General features: G+C 37.2%; 3 protein-coding genes across 8 annotated transcripts in view; 2 read left to right on the plus strand and 1 right to left on the minus strand.

Moving 5' to 3' along the window:
- Positions 1–4,801, plus strand: part of fam126a (family with sequence similarity 126 member A) — a 52,935-nt gene extending 48,134 nt beyond the window's left edge. For 4 of the 6 annotated variants that reach the window (XM_048203617.1, XM_048203620.1, XM_048203618.1 and 1 more), the window contains exon 11: positions 3,155–4,801. In XM_048203617.1, coding sequence (XP_048059574.1) covers positions 3,155–3,729 — 575 coding nt within the window. In that variant the 3' untranslated portion in view covers positions 3,730–4,801. The remainder of the gene's footprint in view (positions 1–3,154) is intronic. The other 2 variants (XR_007186578.1, XR_007186577.1) reach the window with 1 other exon arrangement.
- A 533-nt stretch (positions 4,802–5,334) lies between these two features.
- Positions 5,335–15,351, plus strand: tomm7 (translocase of outer mitochondrial membrane 7 homolog (yeast)). The gene is made up of 3 exons (XM_048203727.1): positions 5,335–5,626; positions 14,890–14,938; positions 15,012–15,351. Exons 1-3 carry the CDS (start codon positions 5,524–5,526, stop codon positions 15,025–15,027), a joined length of 168 nt encoding a protein of 55 aa, XP_048059684.1. The 5' UTR covers positions 5,335–5,523; the 3' UTR covers positions 15,028–15,351.
- Positions 15,195–18,656, minus strand: il6 (interleukin 6 (interferon, beta 2)). Its single transcript, XM_048203704.1, has 5 exons — positions 18,545–18,656; positions 18,250–18,458; positions 18,058–18,168; positions 16,646–16,789; positions 15,195–15,796 (listed from the first exon to the last, which is right to left on the minus strand). Exons 1-5 carry the CDS (start codon positions 18,558–18,560, stop codon positions 15,578–15,580), a joined length of 699 nt encoding a protein of 232 aa, XP_048059661.1. The 5' UTR covers positions 18,561–18,656; the 3' UTR covers positions 15,195–15,577.
- Between the last annotated feature and the right edge of the window lie 1,291 nt (positions 18,657–19,947).

The following is a 19,947-nucleotide window of genomic DNA, read 5'->3' on the forward strand; positions in this document are numbered from 1 at the left end:
ATTATAATTATTTTATTATTTATTTAAATGAATATTTATTTATTCAATTATTATTTATTATTTATTTATTATAGATTAAATAATATATTGTAATTGGATGCAATTATAATTATTGTATACATTATTATTTTATTATTTATTTAAATAAATATTTATCATTTATTTATATATTGAATTATATATTATAATTAGATACAATTATTATAATTAAATATATTATTATTAATTTATTATTTGTTTAAATGAACATTTATTATTTTGTATTATATATTAAGTTATATATTGTAATTAGATATTATATTATAATTTTTTTTATTTAAATACATATTCATTATTTATTTATTTATTTATTTATTACATATTGAACTATATATTGTAAATGGATACAATTATTATAATTAAATATATTATGATTAATTTATTAAAATAACAATTATTTATTATTAGATATTGAATTGTTGTAATTAGATATAATTATTATAATTAAATATATTATTGTTGTTATTAATTTATTTTATTTAAATAAATATTTATCATATAATAAATTGTATTGTAATTAGATACAATTATTATAACTATTATACAAGTATATTATTATTATTATTCATATTTATTGAATTGTTTTTTACTTAAAGATGAATGAGAATGTTTTGGCGATTGACATCATATCTCAAATGTTGTGGATCGAGCTTCTGTTGATCTGGAATATTCCTCTATCTGTTATTAACAGACTCCTGAAATCATCTCCTTAACTTTGTGAATGACCCTGATTTTCTGTTCTGTCTCACACTCTTGCGTCTATTTCTGTCACATTCGCCAACTCGTTCCATATTTCTGTTTTTTCCATTCTGCGTTTCGCCCCTGAGTGTTTTCCATCCAATCAAACCTCTTGAACTCACAGCTAACCAATTATGGAAATGACCTGCACTGCTTAAATCCCGTCTCACGATGCTGCTTTCAGACAAGCGATTTACGAAACCTTCTTTTCCCGACACTTATCCGCTGGGTTGCCAAGGGAAACAACCTCCCTTTAGATGCCTGAGAAACAAGACAAGACTGACAGGAAATGATGCGTCTGATATAACCATCAGCAAACCTTCAGAGAGGATGTTTCATGGAAATAAGAGCACATAATTGTGTCCATTACCAATGTGGCTGCCGTATATTGTGCATCCCAACAGAAAACGGTCTTCATATCATCTGTGTCAGACTGAACTTGTGTCTGAACTTCCTGTCAGTCTGTTCTTTCTCTTCTAGTTTGAGCTTCTGGTTTGTGATGTCGGACACTTCCTTCCTTTTCCCTAAAAACATCCCTCCTGCCAACAGCTCCCTCTGCTGAAACACCTGCTTGTAGGCGGTCCTTTATTTCCCTAAACCTCTCCTAACACTCTTATAGAGGGACTCATGTGCAGCTTGAGGGGTTTTCTCATTGGTCTGTCCTGCTGATGCTCTTACATGTGATTTCTGAACCATATTGCATGAGATGCATTGATAAAAATGCATTTTCTGAAAACATTCAGGTAAATTTCAACACCCCGATTTCTAAAACTATGTAATGTGTGATGATTACAAAGATTTTGATTTTCAAAACCTGAATCATTGTGTAATTCATCTGGTTTATTAGGGGAATCTCACAAACACTGTCTAGAATTCTGTGGCTCATATTTCAACATTTATTGCCTCTTGATTAAGCAAATTTCCCCCCAAATTATTATTATAATATTATAATGTGGGGGGAAAATAGTAGTAATACATAATACATATTAGTAGTATTTGTTTTACTGATTTTTGATGATTTATTTTCATTACTGTATAACAGTTACATCATTTTTATTACATTAAGATTGAGTTTTTCTCATTATAGCAGGGATTCCCAAAGTTTTTTTAGCAAATCATTCTGACCTAAAATGTTTGCTAAAATATTTAGTCCATCTCTGATGTCAGTTAACGGTCACATGACACATATAGATAAACAAACAAAACATTTCATCTTTTTTAGTAGGTATTTTATATTGATTTTATTTATTTTAATTTTTACATTTGTGTAATTTAATGAGCTATTAGCTTTTCTTAAACCCATAAAACCTTGCAGTTTTTTCACAAACCCTAGTTTAGGAAACCCTGCATTAGTCATTTGAATTTTAGGTGAAAATGAACTTTGAACTTTTGTGATTTTTTTTTTTTTTTTTTTTTTTTTCTTAATTATAATAAGCAGAAGAAAACAGGCTTTAATTTTTTTATATATTTTCTGTTTTTTATTTTTGTGGCGAAAAATGGCATGGATATTTCTTTGTGAGATTTTATTTTATTTTATTTCATTTTAGGTTGAATCTCACAAAGAAATACCATGACATAATTCACACAAAAATAAAAATTAATAAATAAAATAATTTATTTTAATAATAATAATAATAATAATAATAATAAGTATAATAATAAATAATAGTAAATTAATACTATTAATACTATTAAATTGTAATAATTAAAATACTTTTTATTATTTTTGTGGTGAAATATGACATGGATATTTCTTTGAGATTTTTATTTTATTTTTATTTTATTTTATTTTATTTTATTTTATTTTATTTTATTTTTTATTTTATTTTATTTATTTATTTATTTTTTTTTTTTTATTTTGAATCTCACAAAGAAATACCCATGCCATAATTCACCAAAAATAAAAATAAAACAACTTCATAAATAAACAACTTCATAAATAAGCTTTTTCTCACAAAATCTGTCATTTTCTGCCTCTGTTTGGATAAAACACCCACAGATGCAGCAGGAAACATCTGGGTCAAGTTTAGCCATAATTCTAACATTAAAATCAGGATTATGCATAAAATAATGTCAAATATGTGAAAATCAGATGAGAATTTGAGTTGTACCTGACTCCGAGGAAGAAAGAAATCATTTTTCTGGTGATTAAGAGAAAATACAAGACTTCTTAACCTTACAAATGGTTGTCAAAAGCAAAAATGCTCCAAAATGCATGTAATATTTTGTGATAGAGCACAGTTTGACCCCAAAATGAGTAAGAAACAATTGGATTTAATTCAGCAAATATGATGCAGGACAGTTCTAGGAAGCGTTTTTAAATCTCAGCTCTCCAGAGGGATAAATAAATCTGTGCTCTCGTCTCTTCCGCCCACAGACGCAGTGGATTTGGGTTCCCCGGATGAGCTGACGGAGATCGCGGAGGTGGACGAGGGCATCTGCACGCAGGCGTCCGGCGGCCAGGGCAGCCCGCCGACCATCGTGATCAGCAACAGCGCCGGGAAGCCGGCGGGAAAGGGTTTGCGTCGCCTGACTGGAAGATCCAGCAAAGACAAGGAGAAAGACAAGGATAAGGAGAAGGACGCGGCCACGGGCATGGATCAGCTGACGCGCAAGCAGGCGGCCGTCCGCGCCATGAGCGAGAACCTGGAGCTCCTGTCACTCAAACGCCTGACGCTGACGGCCAGCCAATCGGTGCCTAAGAGCGGTTCGCTCAGCCTGTCGCGCACCGCCAGCGCCGTCTTCTCGCGCTCCTTCGAGCAGGTCAGCAACGTGTTCGCCGCCGCCACTGGCAACCAGCCGTCCAGCCGCGCGTCCAGTCCCACGTCCAATCACGTTCCCGAAGGTGGCCTGCAAGACGAGGGCGTGGCCTATTTGGAGCACCTAAGCCCCGCCCACCAACATCGGCAGCGCTCGCCCACCATCAGTATCCACGTGACCTCTGACCTGTGACCCTAAACTTTGGTTTCTGACTACAGTAATGCGACTCTAACACATACAGACGTGGCGCTGCTGCCATCATGTGGCACAAAACTGCACCTTACAGGAAGTCTGTCTGTTTTTTTTCCCCTACAGTTGTGTATAATTACCAAAGTCATGTATTTTTGAAGTAAGTGTTTTTAAAAAAAAAACTTTAACTTTTTTCCCAGTTTGTTCCTGAAGTCGATCCATGAAGTTTACACGTGATTTATGAGCTGTATTGTGTTTTTTTTTAATGCTGTATCTGTTTTGGGAGCGTCTGAGAGAAGATCACACATACTGAACCGTATTGAGATTTGTGTGATTTTTATGTGTGCGTTCGCAGCCGTTCCCCTCCTCTTTGTATCCCAGCATGCACTGGGCTTGAAGCGAAGCCATCATTTCACACCGTTTCCATGGGAATTTGGATGCTCGGTTACAAAACCCGAGTGGAAAATCTGGTGGACTTGAGACACCAAAACAAACAGTAGTCGTCTTCGTTTACAGCGTTTTTCATGCGGTATTTGAAAAGCAATATGGTTATTGTTTGAGTTGCTGTATGTGAGGATGCGTAAGGCCATAAGAGATGCTGTGACACGCGGCAGATGAGGAACGTGTGTCATACTGATGTCATGCTTTCAATGCAGAGACCCAGAAAACAGTGTGATTATAAGCCAGAAATCATTTCTTCATATTAAAATTAAAGATAAATCAATGTGATTTTTTTTTTTTTTTTTTTTTTTTGGACTAATTATAGTTTTTTTTTTTCATTGGTACATCACTTGCATCAATATTTATCTGGTTTTATTGTTGTTTTTTTGTTTTTTTAGGAAGACATCTCATTGGGAAATGTTTTTGAAGACATTTTTCTGGTCATAATGGTTTGTGCTTTTAATTTGAAGTGGGTCATCAGTAACAGTGGTTGTGTCTGTATTCAGATTATTTTGAGAATGTGAATATTTTGTTGTGAACTGTAAATATTATTGTACTAAAGTCTTTTTTTTTTTTGCCTTTCATCAAAGAAATAACATGGTTACAGTCTCTGAAAATAAAGATTTCTATTTCAGCATGCCTCGAGATTTTTATATAGTAAGAAAAATTCTCTATAAATGTTTTACTAATCAACTTTTAATTCGATTTATTCCACCTGAATAGTTTTGATATAGATTAAATGACTGTGATCTGTGAATTTATTTTATATTAAAATTAAATGTCTGTTTGTTAATGAGGGGTGTGTGCATAATTCATTTATATTTGCAAGATTGAAAAGTTAATAATTGTTATAATTCATGCAGTTGTTATTTAGTTAGTTGTGTTTTTACTCAATATTGAGCCAAAACAATCTGAATTCAATTGCTTTCATATAAATTCTGTCAAATAAACCTAAACTCTTGTATATACGTCATAATTATATAGTGTAATATGAAGTGATAATATGAAATATGACTGGGATTGTTATTTTATTTATCTGTCATCAATCAGGTATTCAACTAAATTGTCAAAATGCATACATTTGCATACAATATTAAATTTAGCATTCATTTAGCATATTTACAATAAATAAATGACTGATAAATCAGAAAACATTACATAAAATCTCTACATTGCACATCCTTTGTGTGGCCGCTGGGTGTCAGCGGGCCGTCATTTTGTGACTGTCGCAAAACGGTTGCCACAGGAACACCGCCGCACACTTTACGTTATACACGTGGTTCCTGCGCTCTTCCGTGCCCTTCACTGCTCCACATCGGATCCAGAGACGATAATTGATCAAATCTGATCGAAATCATGACCAAACTGAGCAAAGAGAGCAAGCAGCGGCTGCAGCAGGTGTTCCAGTGCGGCCAGTTCATCATCCGCTGGGGTTTCATCCCCACTGTGCTTTATCTGGGTCAGTAAACTACACTCGCCTGCATGTGCGCGTGTTTACATGCCTTATATCAAGGGTTTATCAATCATTTGTGTCTATTAAGGTCGTATGATGAGTTTTTAAATATATGCACAAACATTTTAAACACTACAACTGTTTTAACATTGAAATAATCAGAAATCTTTCTTGAGCAGCATATCAGAATGAGTTCTGAAGGATCACGTGACACTAAAGACTGGCGTAATGACGCAGAAATTTTAGCTTTGCGTCACAAGGTCTAATTGTTTTATTTTTATAAGCTTCATATCTATAAGCCAGATTAAAGTGATTTGGGCAAACGAACAACACACTGATCTCCCTAGAACTCTGCTAGAAAGCCATAGCAACATGCTATAAACACTTCCAATACCTTAGCAACCACCTAGCAACGCGCTAGAAACTACTATGCAACCACATAGCAACGCTCTGACCACAACCCTAGCTTTGTGTTGTTAGAATTTAGTCTTCATTGCGATATTTATAGTGTATTCTTCAGTAATGAAATCAAATATATAAAACAATTTCTTTAGTATTATAATATTTGTATTCATTTTTTTCTGGGTGATATTAATATTTAGAGAACAGGGTAAACAATCGCTTACACGCACATACATGGGTCAATGACGTGATGGGTCTTTTTTTTTTTTGTCCAAAGGCCTTTATAATAATAAAAAACAAAGATATGACATCCAAAGTATGTAAGGTAGTACAACTAGATCTCTTTTATTGAATCCAAAAGGTTTTAATTATATTTTGCTACATATAAAGGTATTTTAAAGATTTTGAAGTGTCAAGAGGTCATTTGGTTTAACCGTCCAAAGGCCAATACAGACATTTCATTTGTGATTAGAATATCTTAAAATGTAATAAATGTATATATTTTTATTCTGGCATGATTTTATAACATCATATATCAACATAGTGCAAAATGGTATTAAAATGATGCGTAGAAGTCGTTGCTTTGTTATGAGAAAGAATGTCCGGAAAAATGAATTTCATTGATGTCATTTGGTGTAACCAATGTAAAGGGACCATTTTGGATCAAGTCATGTGGTCAATATCATGTGACAGGATGTGACATCATTCAGACACCTGCAAAGGACCACATGGTCATGAAGCAAAGTAACTAACTCTCTCTTAACTATTTGAAAAATTCATGTTTTCATTTGATCATACACATGTCCAGAAACATCCGGTCATTCGGTGCAACCGCTATAAAACATGGAAAACTTGCACTAAATATAAAATGTTTGTCCTTTTGCCAGCTAGCTAGATATCAGCCTGTTAGCATTGTTTGAAAATATGGTCATTCGGTAAAACCAAAATTTTGGTTAAACTGAATTGAACTTTTTTGGTGACAAATTTTGTCCATCTTGTAAAAAATGACAAAAGCAGTGCTAATTGATTATAAAAACCACATAATCTCAATAACACTTAATAAAACTTCAAAGTTAATTCTCCATTATGTGTTTTCCATTATGTTATTATACTCTTTTAAAAACCTTAATCTTCAATATGTGTGTGTGTATAATATATATATATATAATTTTTTCTTTATTATTTTTTTTCTCCACATTATTTATGCACTTATTATTCAAATATTTGAGAATAGACAATGCGCATTTTACATTGATAAAGCTGATGATAAATTTAGGGTGATTACTTAAGCTAAATACCACTTCTGTTGGCCAATAAGGTATAATTATGGGCCAATGCTGATAAACTAAAATAATATATTTTATTATATTCCTATATTGACCTATTAATTTGCCTGGCTGATAAAAAATGTCTATTTTTAATGCTATTTTTCTGTTTGAAAGGATTTGAGACAGTTTTGACATTTACATGTCTGCAGATATCAGTTTTAATTAAGAGAAGATACAGTCTCCTATTAATTATAACTAATATTTGCAGATTTGCGAACAATAATCGCTTGTTTTTTTTTTTTTTATGGTTTTGAGATGATTAGCATTGGCAGATAAACATATCTTTTTTTTTTTTTGTAAATATTAGGTAATATCATTAGGGATGCACCGATATGATTTTTTGGGGCTGATACCAATATTAACAAACAATTATTGACTGACACTGATATTTGTCACTTCATCTCTTATTTGAAATTTTGTCATCAAAATAGATAGTATTTTTATCATGTTTTAAATAAGCAAAGTTCAAAAACACCTGCATTGAAATATACTAGCAGGTTTATTGCTGCATCACCAAATAATTTTTAATGAACATGATAAAGGTCCATTTATCATTCAGCACGCCTAAAGATACATATGAAATAAACAGTGCTTTTTAGGTAGGTTTAATAGTTTACAGGTACAGAAATAAAGTAAACACATGTAAAATAGCACTGCTTATTATTCACTGTATAAATTAAATACATATTAATCCTTCTTTATTGAGATTAATCTTCTAATTTGTTTTTGTATACATTTTAATATTTTTTGTTAATTTAAATACGTATGAGATCTGCATAATCTCCTTTACTAAGGCGGGACTCTTATTTTGACGGGTGTTCTAGTCTATCATCTGAGGAGAGCTAAATATCGGCGGCCGATACATCGGTGCATCCCTAAATATCATTTTTATATTGTGTAGTATTGACATATCTGTCATTGGGCAACTTGTGTTCTAGATAAGTGTCATTTTTATTCATCAGTCTATCTAATTTGTTAAATCGTTTCATATATACTACTAGTTACTGGAAATGTCATTCGTCATTAAGTAAGGTTTCACGTCACTGACCGAAGTCACTGCAGGACAGTTTGTCAGGATTAAGGGCTTCTGGGATGCGTGTGTTTGTAATACAGGGAGACTGCATCGTTTGATCAGTTTTTCCGTGTACTACGTATCACTTCCTGCAGATATGATTGACACGCTGTGATGTTCCGTCATGATTATGGCCTCAGTTAATGTTCTTCAGCAGACATGACGGGCGTTTGTACAGCAGGGTTCAGTGGGCGTCTTCGTCCTGCAGCGTCATCATTGTTAAATGTAAAATGAGGAAATGTTTATGAGGCTTTAGGGACTCTGCTCTTTATTCATACACTCCACAGAAATTTGCGTGCCTTTGCGTGTATTTTTGGCATGATGGGAAACGTTTAGAGACAAATGAGTTGCAAAAGGAAGTTGTAGCCTTTTGTGTGTCTGCTAAACTGCCTCGCAGGGAAAAGCCTAAACATTAGCATTTCTAGAGGACGGCTCGAACGTCAGAGGGATTTTGAGCCGTTTCTCTTCCAGAACAGTGTTCAGGTCACTATGTGATGCTGGTGGAGGGAAAACATTTTCTGATTCACCCCTCCAAAACGCCCCAAAGTGATCTGGTGACTGTGCAGGCCATGGGAGATGTTTAACTTCACTTTCATGTTCATCAAACCACTCTGTCACCAGTCTTGCTGTGTGTAATGGTGCATTACATAGACTGTAAAAAAAGATGGATGACGCAAAAGCAGTAAGTGAAGCCGCCAGTGTGCCAGTATGGCGCTGACATCTTGAGTCTGGAGTCTGCGCAGTAGCGAGCTTGAAGTGGAGGTGCGATATCAAGGTCCCGCAGAATCGGTTAATAAAGCAGAACAACTCATTATGTTGGTGTGAAATATATTGTTCTGGAAATGTAGAAATTAAATCTCCTACTGCTTCAGTACATACATCGCGCAGTGTTTCTGTGACTGCCCAAAGCGCGTGAATATAAGGCACATGATTGGTTGTCAGTTGCTAAGCATCTAGTTGTAACATTCTAACACCACGTTGTTTCACACTGTATAAGTTTAGCACCGCAAAGCGGAGTTAAAGGCAAAAGTGGTGCTAACCCTGCTCCAGTGCAGGGTTTCATAACCCCGGGTAAAAAGCGGTGCTAACCCTGCATCTAAATTATATGTGTGAAATGCTCCTTTACCCAGGGTTAAATGCTGTGTTTAGAATGACAATAACCCAGGATTAAGCGCAGTGTGAAAAGCCCTTCAGAGAAGCTGTCAATCCGTTTTATAGCATCAAATAACCAAACTTAAAGAACGAACACTTGAACTAACATCAGCGTGATTAAAAACTGCCTAAAATGACAGAAACCATCTTTGGAAAAAAATATTTGTTGTGTAATTTGATTGTTTAGTTTGTCTCGCATCCCTTTAGATTACACAGAGAGGGCGGGGTTTATGACCTATACTGCATCCAGCCACCTGGGGGCGATCGAGACACTTTGGCTTCTCTTTTCAGGACTTAGTGCATTATCATGCTGACACATGGCCCCACCTTCAGGTTTAGGGTTGTCAAAAGTCAGTACTGAAATGTTAAAACGATACGTGATGATACCAGAATTTCCACCTAGCATTTTGAGCACTGTTGAGCTGATTCTGACTGACTTGAACACTTCTGACTGGCCATTGTGTTCATGCGCTCAACAGATGGGTCTGTGATTGGCTACAATGATCGAAGCACAGAAAGCGTTTTAAAAGCAGGAGTGTTTGAAAGAAGGCATCTATCAGCGGACCGGTCCACTGATAGACACCTGCTTTCAAACGCCCCCGTGTGTTTGTGTAAGCACTCGGTGAAGAGTGTCAAATACCCCTTTCCAACAAGGCAGTCTGAGTGCTGGTTCGGAGCCAGAGCCTAGTTTCAAATCGGTTCTTTGTCTTTCGACACACAAAGCACCAGCTCCGAACCAGGAAAAGTGGTTCGTAAGTAGCACCAAAACATTGCTGGGCTAGAAGTAAGAACTGCTTGCGTCAGGGGCTGGGGGCGGGGTTATAGTGACCAACAAGAAACTTGTGACCGCCATTTTTGAAATGGCAGCTAATCGAGCTAATAGCAGCTCGATTGTAATTTCCGTCTATATACAAATTACGGCGAGCCGTGTTTGGATGCCGATGTAGGTTCGCAAAGCCATGAGCATCAACAGTAGTGAAACATCCGTGTTGATGGAAGGCTTGTTCGAGATGCATCGAAGCAGCACGGACCGATTCGGCGGTTGACATCGGAGTGCCGCGGGAAGCCGATGCATCTCGAAGAAGCTTGGTGCGTTTGTGTTTGGCGCTGCAGCGCTAGCTTTGCTGTGAAATATGAGACGTATACAGTGATGTAAGACCTGGCTCTCTAGCCCGTGGAAAGGCAAACCGGTTCTTTGAAGGCTCGTCAGTTGAACCAACTCCGAACTGGCACTAGCACTTGCTCTGAACTAGCACCTGGTTCGTGCTGGTGGAAAGGGGGTAAAAGATGTCTATTGAAGCGTTGATCATTATAGCCAATCACAGACATATCTGATGAGTGTATGAACACAATGGCCAATCAGAGGGGATTAAGTTGGTCAGAATCTGCTCAAAATGGTAGAGGGAAATGCTGGTGTCATGACATTTTTAACATTTCAGTACCAACTTGGTATGGAAGTACTGGTACTTTTGACAACCCTATTCAGGGTACAATGTTTGAACCATTTGGTGCACATGGTCCCCCAGAATGGTTCGGTAGTCCTTGACAGTGACGCGGCCATCAAGCGCAGTAGGAAATGCCATGAGACTGTAGCCCAAACCATCATTGATCCACCTGATGCTTCACTCTAGGCATCAACAGTCTGGGTGTTGAGCCTCTTTGGGGCTTCTCCACACCGTTACTCCCACAGATGTGGGAAAGAAAGTGAAGGTGGGCTCATCAGAGGACAATACATGTTTCACATTGTCCACAGCCCAAGATTTGCTCTGTCGGCACTAGGCTTGCTGCGACAGTCAGTGTTACTGGTGTTCAGCCACAACACCGGTTACACTTGCCCACCACGGCACCGCCTCCTGGCATTGTTTTGATTGATTTTTTCACTACAATTGACCATTCACTAAGCCACGCCCGAAAACCGCCACAGGCCAATCGTGGTTTAGCAACCGTTACTAGGCGGGGAGGTCTGTCAAGCTTTCCAGCGAGGGAACATGCCGATGCGTTGTGCTTATAGATTGTGTTAACCTGATACCCGGTATCCTAAAAGTTTGGACGGGGTGGTGGAATTTGTTTTCCCTTCCTAACACCTAAAACCCAAGTGGAGAAATGCAGATTTTGCTACCTCCCATTGAAACAGTAGTTAACATTAGCAAAATCTGACAAAATCCAAAAAATGCAAACGTTACCTATCAGATTGTGCTTCCAGTGTGATATTAACGTGGTCTATGGCTTTATTAACATCTACACCTACCCTAACACTAAACCTACTCTTATAATAATGCATATACAGTAATTTTGTGTTATTTATCATGACAACAATGATGTAATATTGATGTATGCATTTGCAGTAAGCCCAGGTAGGACAATCTGACGGGTAGGTTAGCAAGCTAGCTAACTCAGCACATCATTGCTTGGAAATAATGACGGTTCTTTGTTCATAATGCATATATTTGAACGTGAAATAAAATGATTAAAGGCAAGACAGAGTTACGTTAGCCTTGCGTGCTAAAAATATAAGCGGGAGAATGTTATCATTGCAAAGCGGTCAGGCTAACGTCTTGTGTTTATTCCACAAGACATGGATAAGCTGTTTGATTTATAATTATTAGGTTATTTTCACAAATTTCGCTTAACCTGCTGTGGATGAACAAAGCTTTTCCTCAATAAATTGTGTGTTTCCCATTTGAATGTTCAGCGTATGAGGCGGCTGCTGCTCACGCTGCAAGCTTTAGCTTCAATTTTGATCAAATTATTTTCTAATCGGTTGCATATTATGTCATGGATATATCCCTCGAATGCATACTGGAGTCCCTTTTGTCTTGCTCTCTCAGATATTTCACCTGTTCGCCAAAAATGACTAATTATCTCCTTGAAAATGTCTGACACCGGTGCATACACACTGTAAATGACTTGGCAGACGCGAAAGCTTGACAGGCGTAGCAACAGTAACTAAGGAGGGTGGGGCTTAGCGAAGGGTCCATTAAAACATGAATGCGTCTGCTCAATGCACAGATCAGCAGCAGGAGTCAGATTTCATTTATTACATGAGCGAGGAGCTGACTGACAAGACGATGGCGGAAGATTTGGTTTCAAAGTGAAATGTAAAAGCACCTATTTGCCAGTATTTTGGATTTAAACCCGATGCTAATAAGGAACCTGCAAAAGATTACTTGTTTTTCTAGTTGTTGTGTTTTTCATTAAGAATAATAATGAACCCGTCATTCAAGCAATTGCCGTCCCCGAATTGGCGGTAAATAACAAAGCTCCACTTCCATAGGAATGAATTGAAAATGCTCTCACTCTGCTCCACACTGATATGAATGCCAGTGCAGCCGTGTGAATTTTACTTTCGAATTAGCAATTTAAAAGCGAGGTACAAAATGGGGAACCCCCCTCCCCAGTGATACCAGTATTACCAGTGTTGTCACACGTCGATTAACCGTTGGGAAACTTTCCTCACCCTAGTTGGCACCAATGAAACTGACATTTGGCATTGCCGCGAGTGACCAAAGGTTTGGCTATAGCAGCCCGACCGTGATTATATGAACTCTCTGGAGCTCCTGATGAACAGGTTCGGTGGGAACAGGAGGGTCGAGGCGCGTGTTTAATTCTGCAGTGATTTGTGGGTTTATGTTTTCGGATACAAGCCGGGTTAGTACCTGGACTGAAAGTATCAGTTTCCTCTTGCATCCTCCTGTTGGATGGTGGTGTGCCGACATTACCCAGGATACCACAGCTCTCGATACACCTCAAAGACTTGCTGTCTTGGTCACAGATGAGGCAGCGAGACGCTCACCAACAGTTTGTCCTCTTTTGAACTCTGATATGTCTCCCATTATGATGTGTGGATTGCAGTATTTTATCTGCAGCTGTGAGGTTCTTTAATTAGACCTCACAATTGATCAATCAGAATCACCTGTCCGAGAGAACCGTGTATAAAATAACTGTTTAACACCGTCATTGTTTTGTCACACTGCTTGTTCAAAGCGTGTTGCACAATAAGTGAAATGGATATGAATCACCTCTGACGTCTGAATTCTTAGAGATCTTTCATGGGTAATGCTATTGTTGTGCTTGTGTAGACCAATATTGAATGAAAACAGGAAGAATTGCAGTTGAGACACTCAGACTCAGCTTTCTGTGTCCTTTCGCTGGAGTCACTTCCTGTGTGAGAGCTGCAATGCAGGACTTTTCTTTCTGTCCGCTCCGGATCTCCGAAGGATGTGAGGCAGTTTCGTGATGCCAATCGAGTCAAATTGAGCTTCTCTGTAAGTTCCTGAGAATTGAGGAATCCAGACTTGCGAGAGTGATTGTCATCTTCGAACTCTAATGTAATCCTTTAAAAATATGGCCAAATATCGTCCTATACATTTCTGAGGCCTTGATTCATTTTTTTCAGGATTTTTTGATGAAAAGAAAGGTCAATAGAAAAGAAATAGTAATCTTTTCAAACTTTCTGGCACCAAACTTTTGAATGGTTGGGAGATTTTATATATATAATATTAAAGTAATAAAATGCATTTCATATATATATATATATATATATTTTTTTTTTATTTGTGAAATGTGACTCGTGAACATGTACCATGATGTTCTCTTTTTAATTCGCGGCATATCCTGGGGGATACAAACATTTGAGAGGCTGTGGGGAGAGTCAGGGAAAGGTCTCATTTATTGGTTTCATGTTGAAAGGGTGTTTGTTGTGAATATTTAGATATATTGACTTTGTTCATAATTTTTTTGTTTAGCTCACAGGCAGCATTTAAAAACAGCATGACCACCTGTAGTGGCAAATCGACTCAACTTCTGATAGAAGTTGATAATATTTGGAGGGGAGTTGCATGTTTAAAAATTGTTGTTGAGTGTTCGCTTATTACGGAAATGTTGAAAATTTATGAATTTAATGTTTGTAAATGTTTGTATCCCCCAGGATGCATTGCTAGTTTGGGGGTATAAATCAGTTGAAAACAGAATTTTTACGAAGAATGTTTAGAATGAATATTTTAAAAAAATCTGGCTTGCCAATTTGCATTGCCAAACAAGCATTCATTTTTCAATGAATTTATACCTCCAAAGGGACGACGTATCCTGGAGATACAAACATTACAATAAAAAATAAAAGACAAAAAATCATGACATTTTATTATTTATGTCCTTATTAGATGGAAAAAGTCTCTTTATGGTCTTGCCAATTAAAGGGTTAAAGATCAGCATCAACTACAAAAAAAACTGGTTTTCCACTAGTTTATGCTTCTGAATCTGTTCCATGTTTCCAGTGAGACTTATTTACGTTTTTTATTTATTTATTAATTTCCCAGGATTCAAACGGGGAGCCGATCCAGGGATGCCTGAGCCCACAGTCCTGAGGTGAGTTGTGTGAGATGTGAAGCTCACAGTGTTTTACCACAGAGAGCTGATGAAGATGTGTTTTTTCTTTTAGTTTGCTTTGGGGATGAAAACGCTCCTGACGGCCTTCACAGACGAATCAGATCCTCCCGCTGAACATCCAAACTCACTGAAGATTTCGAGACCATCATCTTAGGACACTGAGTGCTTGGATCTGTGTTATGTTATGCCGGGATATAAATACTTCGCTGTGTCATCCACCCTCTGTTTTGTTTTGTTTTAAGACTTTTGCTGCTTCTTTCTAAAACATTGTCTTGAGAAACACACACAACATAACTGAATTATCTTTGTTTTTTTATTTAAATAGATCATTGTAAACAGTCTCAGGATGTGCTCGACGTTCAGTTTCTAATAAACTAAACATGTTTAATAAATATTTATCAGCACAGATTTTCAGTGTTGTACAAATGAAAGTACCGAAGTAGTACAGGAGTAAATAAAAGTACACACACATAAATATTACATTTATAAATATCAGTGTTGTACAAATGAGACATTCAATAAGTTAAAAGTACAGACTCATAAATATTAAATTATCATGCCCTGAATCAAATATCTGCGATGGTCAATAAATAAATAAGTCAAATAAATTAGCATTGATTAGTTCTTCTCAGAGGTCCAGTCGCTGGGTCTCTTCACGCCTTTTCTCCGTTGTCCACTCTTCCTCTTGCTCATGTAATTGACGGCTCTGCACGTGTCGATCATGACGCTGGTGAAGTTGAACAGGATCGAGTGTGCGGTTGTCTTTTGCATCCATGCGGATTTGACCGGCAGAGGACCGCTGGAGATCGGCTCCATCTGTCCTTCGCTCACCTGGAGCTGGAGGGAGAAATAAACATTAAATATGTGTCACGCCACCACTTATTCTAATGCACGACTAGCTCCGATTGGCTGGTTTTGAGTGCACACCTACTGCCATGCTGAAATGGGCTGTTTGATATTAGTCTATCACTAGAGATTATTGGGTCCTTATGAATTGAGTCTGGATTTTCATGGCTGGGACACTCAATATGCATTTCATGACTTTTCACCGTCTATTTATTCATCAATTATTGATTATTTTGACTGATCTTCCTTGATCTTCAACATGCAAAAGTGTCATTCATTATTTGGTAACACCTTAAAGTAAAGACTTATTTGTTTACATTAATTAATGCATTTATTCATCTTTAATGTTAATAAAAATACAATTGCTCTTTTAAGTTAGTTCATACTGCGTTAGAAAATGTCAACAACTTTAACATTTTAAAAAATGTATTAGTAATCTTGATAGTAAATTAACTTTATGCTCTAAAATCATGGAAAAAAAATAAAATTAAGCAGATTGTAAATGATATTGCACAAATTCATGCCAGCAACCAAAATGTAAAATAGTTATGAATTGCCATGAGAGTGTGTTGAACAATAATGACATTTTTCAGTGTTTGGAGGGAAAGTTAGATAATCTCTAGATTTGATTATATAACAAGTTAGCTATTAGTGTTGAACTTACAATAAAATTTAATAAATTTGTTTATTGTAAAGTTGAATGTTTATGCTCTAAAACCTAAATTTGATTTTTAATTTAATTTCCAAAGTGTAAAAATCACTTGATGTCTAAAATGACGTCAAGTTCAGCCTCTTGGTTAGGATGCGATGACCGGAGATGTTGAGTTCAGGTGTGTTTACCTGGCTGTTAATGGCCTCTAGCAGTCGTTTGGTCTCGTGTTTGATGTCGTTGACCAGGTTTGAGGTCAGATTTTCCTTCTCGATGTAGTTCCAGTTCTCTTTGTACCACGTCAGGACACTGTAAATGCGCCCTAGACACCTTTCCTGAAACATTCATGAGGGGAGATTCTTAAGTTTTGTGTATTTATGGCCAATATTTGAGAAAAATCAAATGAAAACATTTCTGTCATGACAACTCTCTGAGTGTTTTGGCATGGGAATGGATATGACAATGCTGCTGCTGAGCAAAAACAGAGACTTGCTACTGCCAATACAAACACTGATACTCTGCTGTGAGCAAGTAAGACATGCTGCTGCTGTACAAAATAGCCGAGATAAATTACCCGTAACAGATCTATACAGGTGGAGCTGGGGAAGAGGGAGGGTTTCTGAAAGCACGTTGCAAACTGCTACAGCAAATGCTGACCAAGTATCTGAAGGTTGAGCAGTGAGCTCATTTGCTACTGATATAACAGGAACCAATCAGCTGTGCCCTATAGAGAATCATGTGACTGCAAGCAGATTGAGTTAAGGACCTGTCAGCCTGTGCCATCTAGAGTTTCATGACTGAACTTTGTATTTATTACATGTGCTGAATAAAATAATCTGTCTTAACTTTCAACTGCATTTACTTTGAGTAACGATATCAACCCGATCTTGTATGTAAATATTTCACAAGGTTTTGTATGGGAAAAAAAGCATTAAATTAGTGTGGCATATGCAGATTTTATGAATGAGATCATACAAATTAGCCACCGATTTGCCAAAACGTAAATTAGTTTTGAATTGCCATGAAAGAGTGTTGAACAGTAATGACAGTTTCTTTTTTTTTTGTAGGGGAAGTTAGATAAGCTTTGCACTTGTTAATACTACAATATGAAGCGTTGAAATTACAGTAAAACTTTATATAGATGATGGCCTAATAAAGCTACTCGAATCATGAAAATGTCTATTCTACTGTGCTCCACTTCCCCAATCCCATTATAGCCAAACAAACGTTTTGGGAAAAACCCGGTTCTATAAAATGCTTGGCTTGATTGTAATGATGATGGATTCTTTGTGATAAAACATTACAAATACCATGGAGTTATTGCAGAGTACCAGTCAAACGTTTGAACATTTATTTGAACTATTTTCCATAGTTATAATAATAGGCATTAATACTATATAAATAACACATGGAAATACTGGGATTATATAGTGACTAAAAAAAAAGTCATTCTGGCAAATTAAACTTTTAAATCTTTTTTAGAAACTACATTTTTAATTCTTTAATTCTTAAAAATTCTTTAAAGTCATGCTAGGGGTCAGAAAGGTTTCACTAATTAAAGAATCAGCCCTAAATAAATCCCAACCATGATAAGTGTTCTTACTGTGCTGAAGTTCCTGGACAGGCAGCCGTCAGAAGGTCTGAGGAGAGGCGTGCTGATCCTGACACCTTCATACGCCGTCATATTCACCGTCTCTCTGAAATCTCTCTCAAACTGCAGATGGGAGCATACAAAGTTAGTTTAAGACAGTCAGAAGTATGATGCACCTTTGTTTTATTCTGCATTTAAAAGCACCTGTTCATCACGCAGAGTTTTCACATCCTTGTGCAGATCTCTAGCCATCAGATGCCATTTCTCCTGGTCGTTCAGAGGACTCTTCACATCCACATCCTGAACTTCATCCCCAGATGTTTCGGATAACTCCCCCATACTGCTGTACGCAGGCACGGCGTCCACGAGACAGATGGAAACTGCCAGTGTGACAAACAGGAAGAGCGCTTTGTCTGCAGAGAAAAGTGATAGAGAGAAAGTGAGAAGATGTGTCAGTCTGCACATGAGGATGTCCGATCGGTCTAACGCCTCCACTTACTCAGAGCTGACGGCATCGTGATTGCGAAAGTTTGTGTGATGTCTTCAAGCAAACTCAGGAGACTTCTGAACAACACTTCTGAAGTGGTTTTTATACACAAGCTTTAGGAGTTTCCACTTTGTAACCCGCCTTTAAACTTAAAAAAAATGCCCTGATACTGGTTTTCATACATGCTCCTTTTTTTCTTTTCTTTTTTTTTACTTTTCCCTCTAAAAACTCACTGGTTTCCACAAGTTGTGACTTTGAAACAAGCCTTAGGTTTTGATACTTTTAATGTTATTTTATTTATTTTGATTCAATTTCTTCTTTTTTTTTAAACATCTTAGTTACTGCGATACAGACCTTGTGACAACTTGCCAAAGTTATACAATTTTTTGTTTTATTTTTTAAAATTTTTAGAAAGCACATTATTATTTTAAAATTCTTTTAAATCATGCTAGGGGACACAAAAGTTTTGCTAATTAAAGAATCAGCCCTAAATAAATCCCAACCATGATAAGTGTTCTTACTGTGCTGAAGTTCCTGGACAGGCAGCCGTCAGAAGGTCTGAGGAGAGGCGAGCTGATCCTGACACCTTCATACGCCGTCATATTCACCGTCTCTCTGAAATCTCTCTCAAACTGCAGATGGGAGCATACAAAGTTAGTTTAGGACAGTCAACAATTCAACACCCAGGCTCCTTTTCCCCAGGCTCACACAGATTTTATGTTTATGATTATGAAAATTGCATAAAAATAAAATTTTCAATTTTTATATCAAATATACACCAATCAGGCATAATATTATGACCACCTTCCTTAATATTGTGTTGGTCCCCCTTTTGCTGCCAAAACAGCCCTGACCCGTCGAGGCATGGACTCCTCTAGACCCCTGAAGGTGTGCTGTGGTATCTGACACCAAGATGTTAGCAGCAGATCCTTTAAGTCTCGTAAGTTGCGAGGTGGAGCCTCCATGGATCGGACTTGTTTGTTCAGCACATCCCACAGATGCTGGATTGGATTGAGATCTGGGGAATTTGGAGGCCAAGTAAACACCTCAAACTTGTTGTTGTGCTCCTCAAACCATTCCTGAATCATTTTTGCTTTGTGGCAGGGTGAATTATCCCGCTGAAAGAGGCCACCAGGGAATTCCGTTTCCATGAAAGGGTGTACATGGTCTGCAACAATGCTTAGGTAGGTGGTACGTGTCAAGGTAACATCCACATGGATGGCAGGACTCAAGGTTTCCCAGAAGAACATTGCCCAAAGCATCACACTGCCTCTGCTGGATTGCCTTCTTCCCATAGTGCATCCTGGTGCCATGTGTTCCCCAGGTAAGTGACGCACACACACCCGGCCATCCACGTGATGTAAAAGAAAACATGATTCATCAGACTAGGCCACCTTCTTCCATTGCTCCGTGGT

Source organism: Megalobrama amblycephala, linkage group LG9 (assembly GCF_018812025.1).
Source record: "Megalobrama amblycephala isolate DHTTF-2021 linkage group LG9, ASM1881202v1, whole genome shotgun sequence".
NCBI classification, from domain to species: Eukaryota; Metazoa; Chordata; class Actinopteri; order Cypriniformes; family Xenocyprididae; genus Megalobrama; species Megalobrama amblycephala.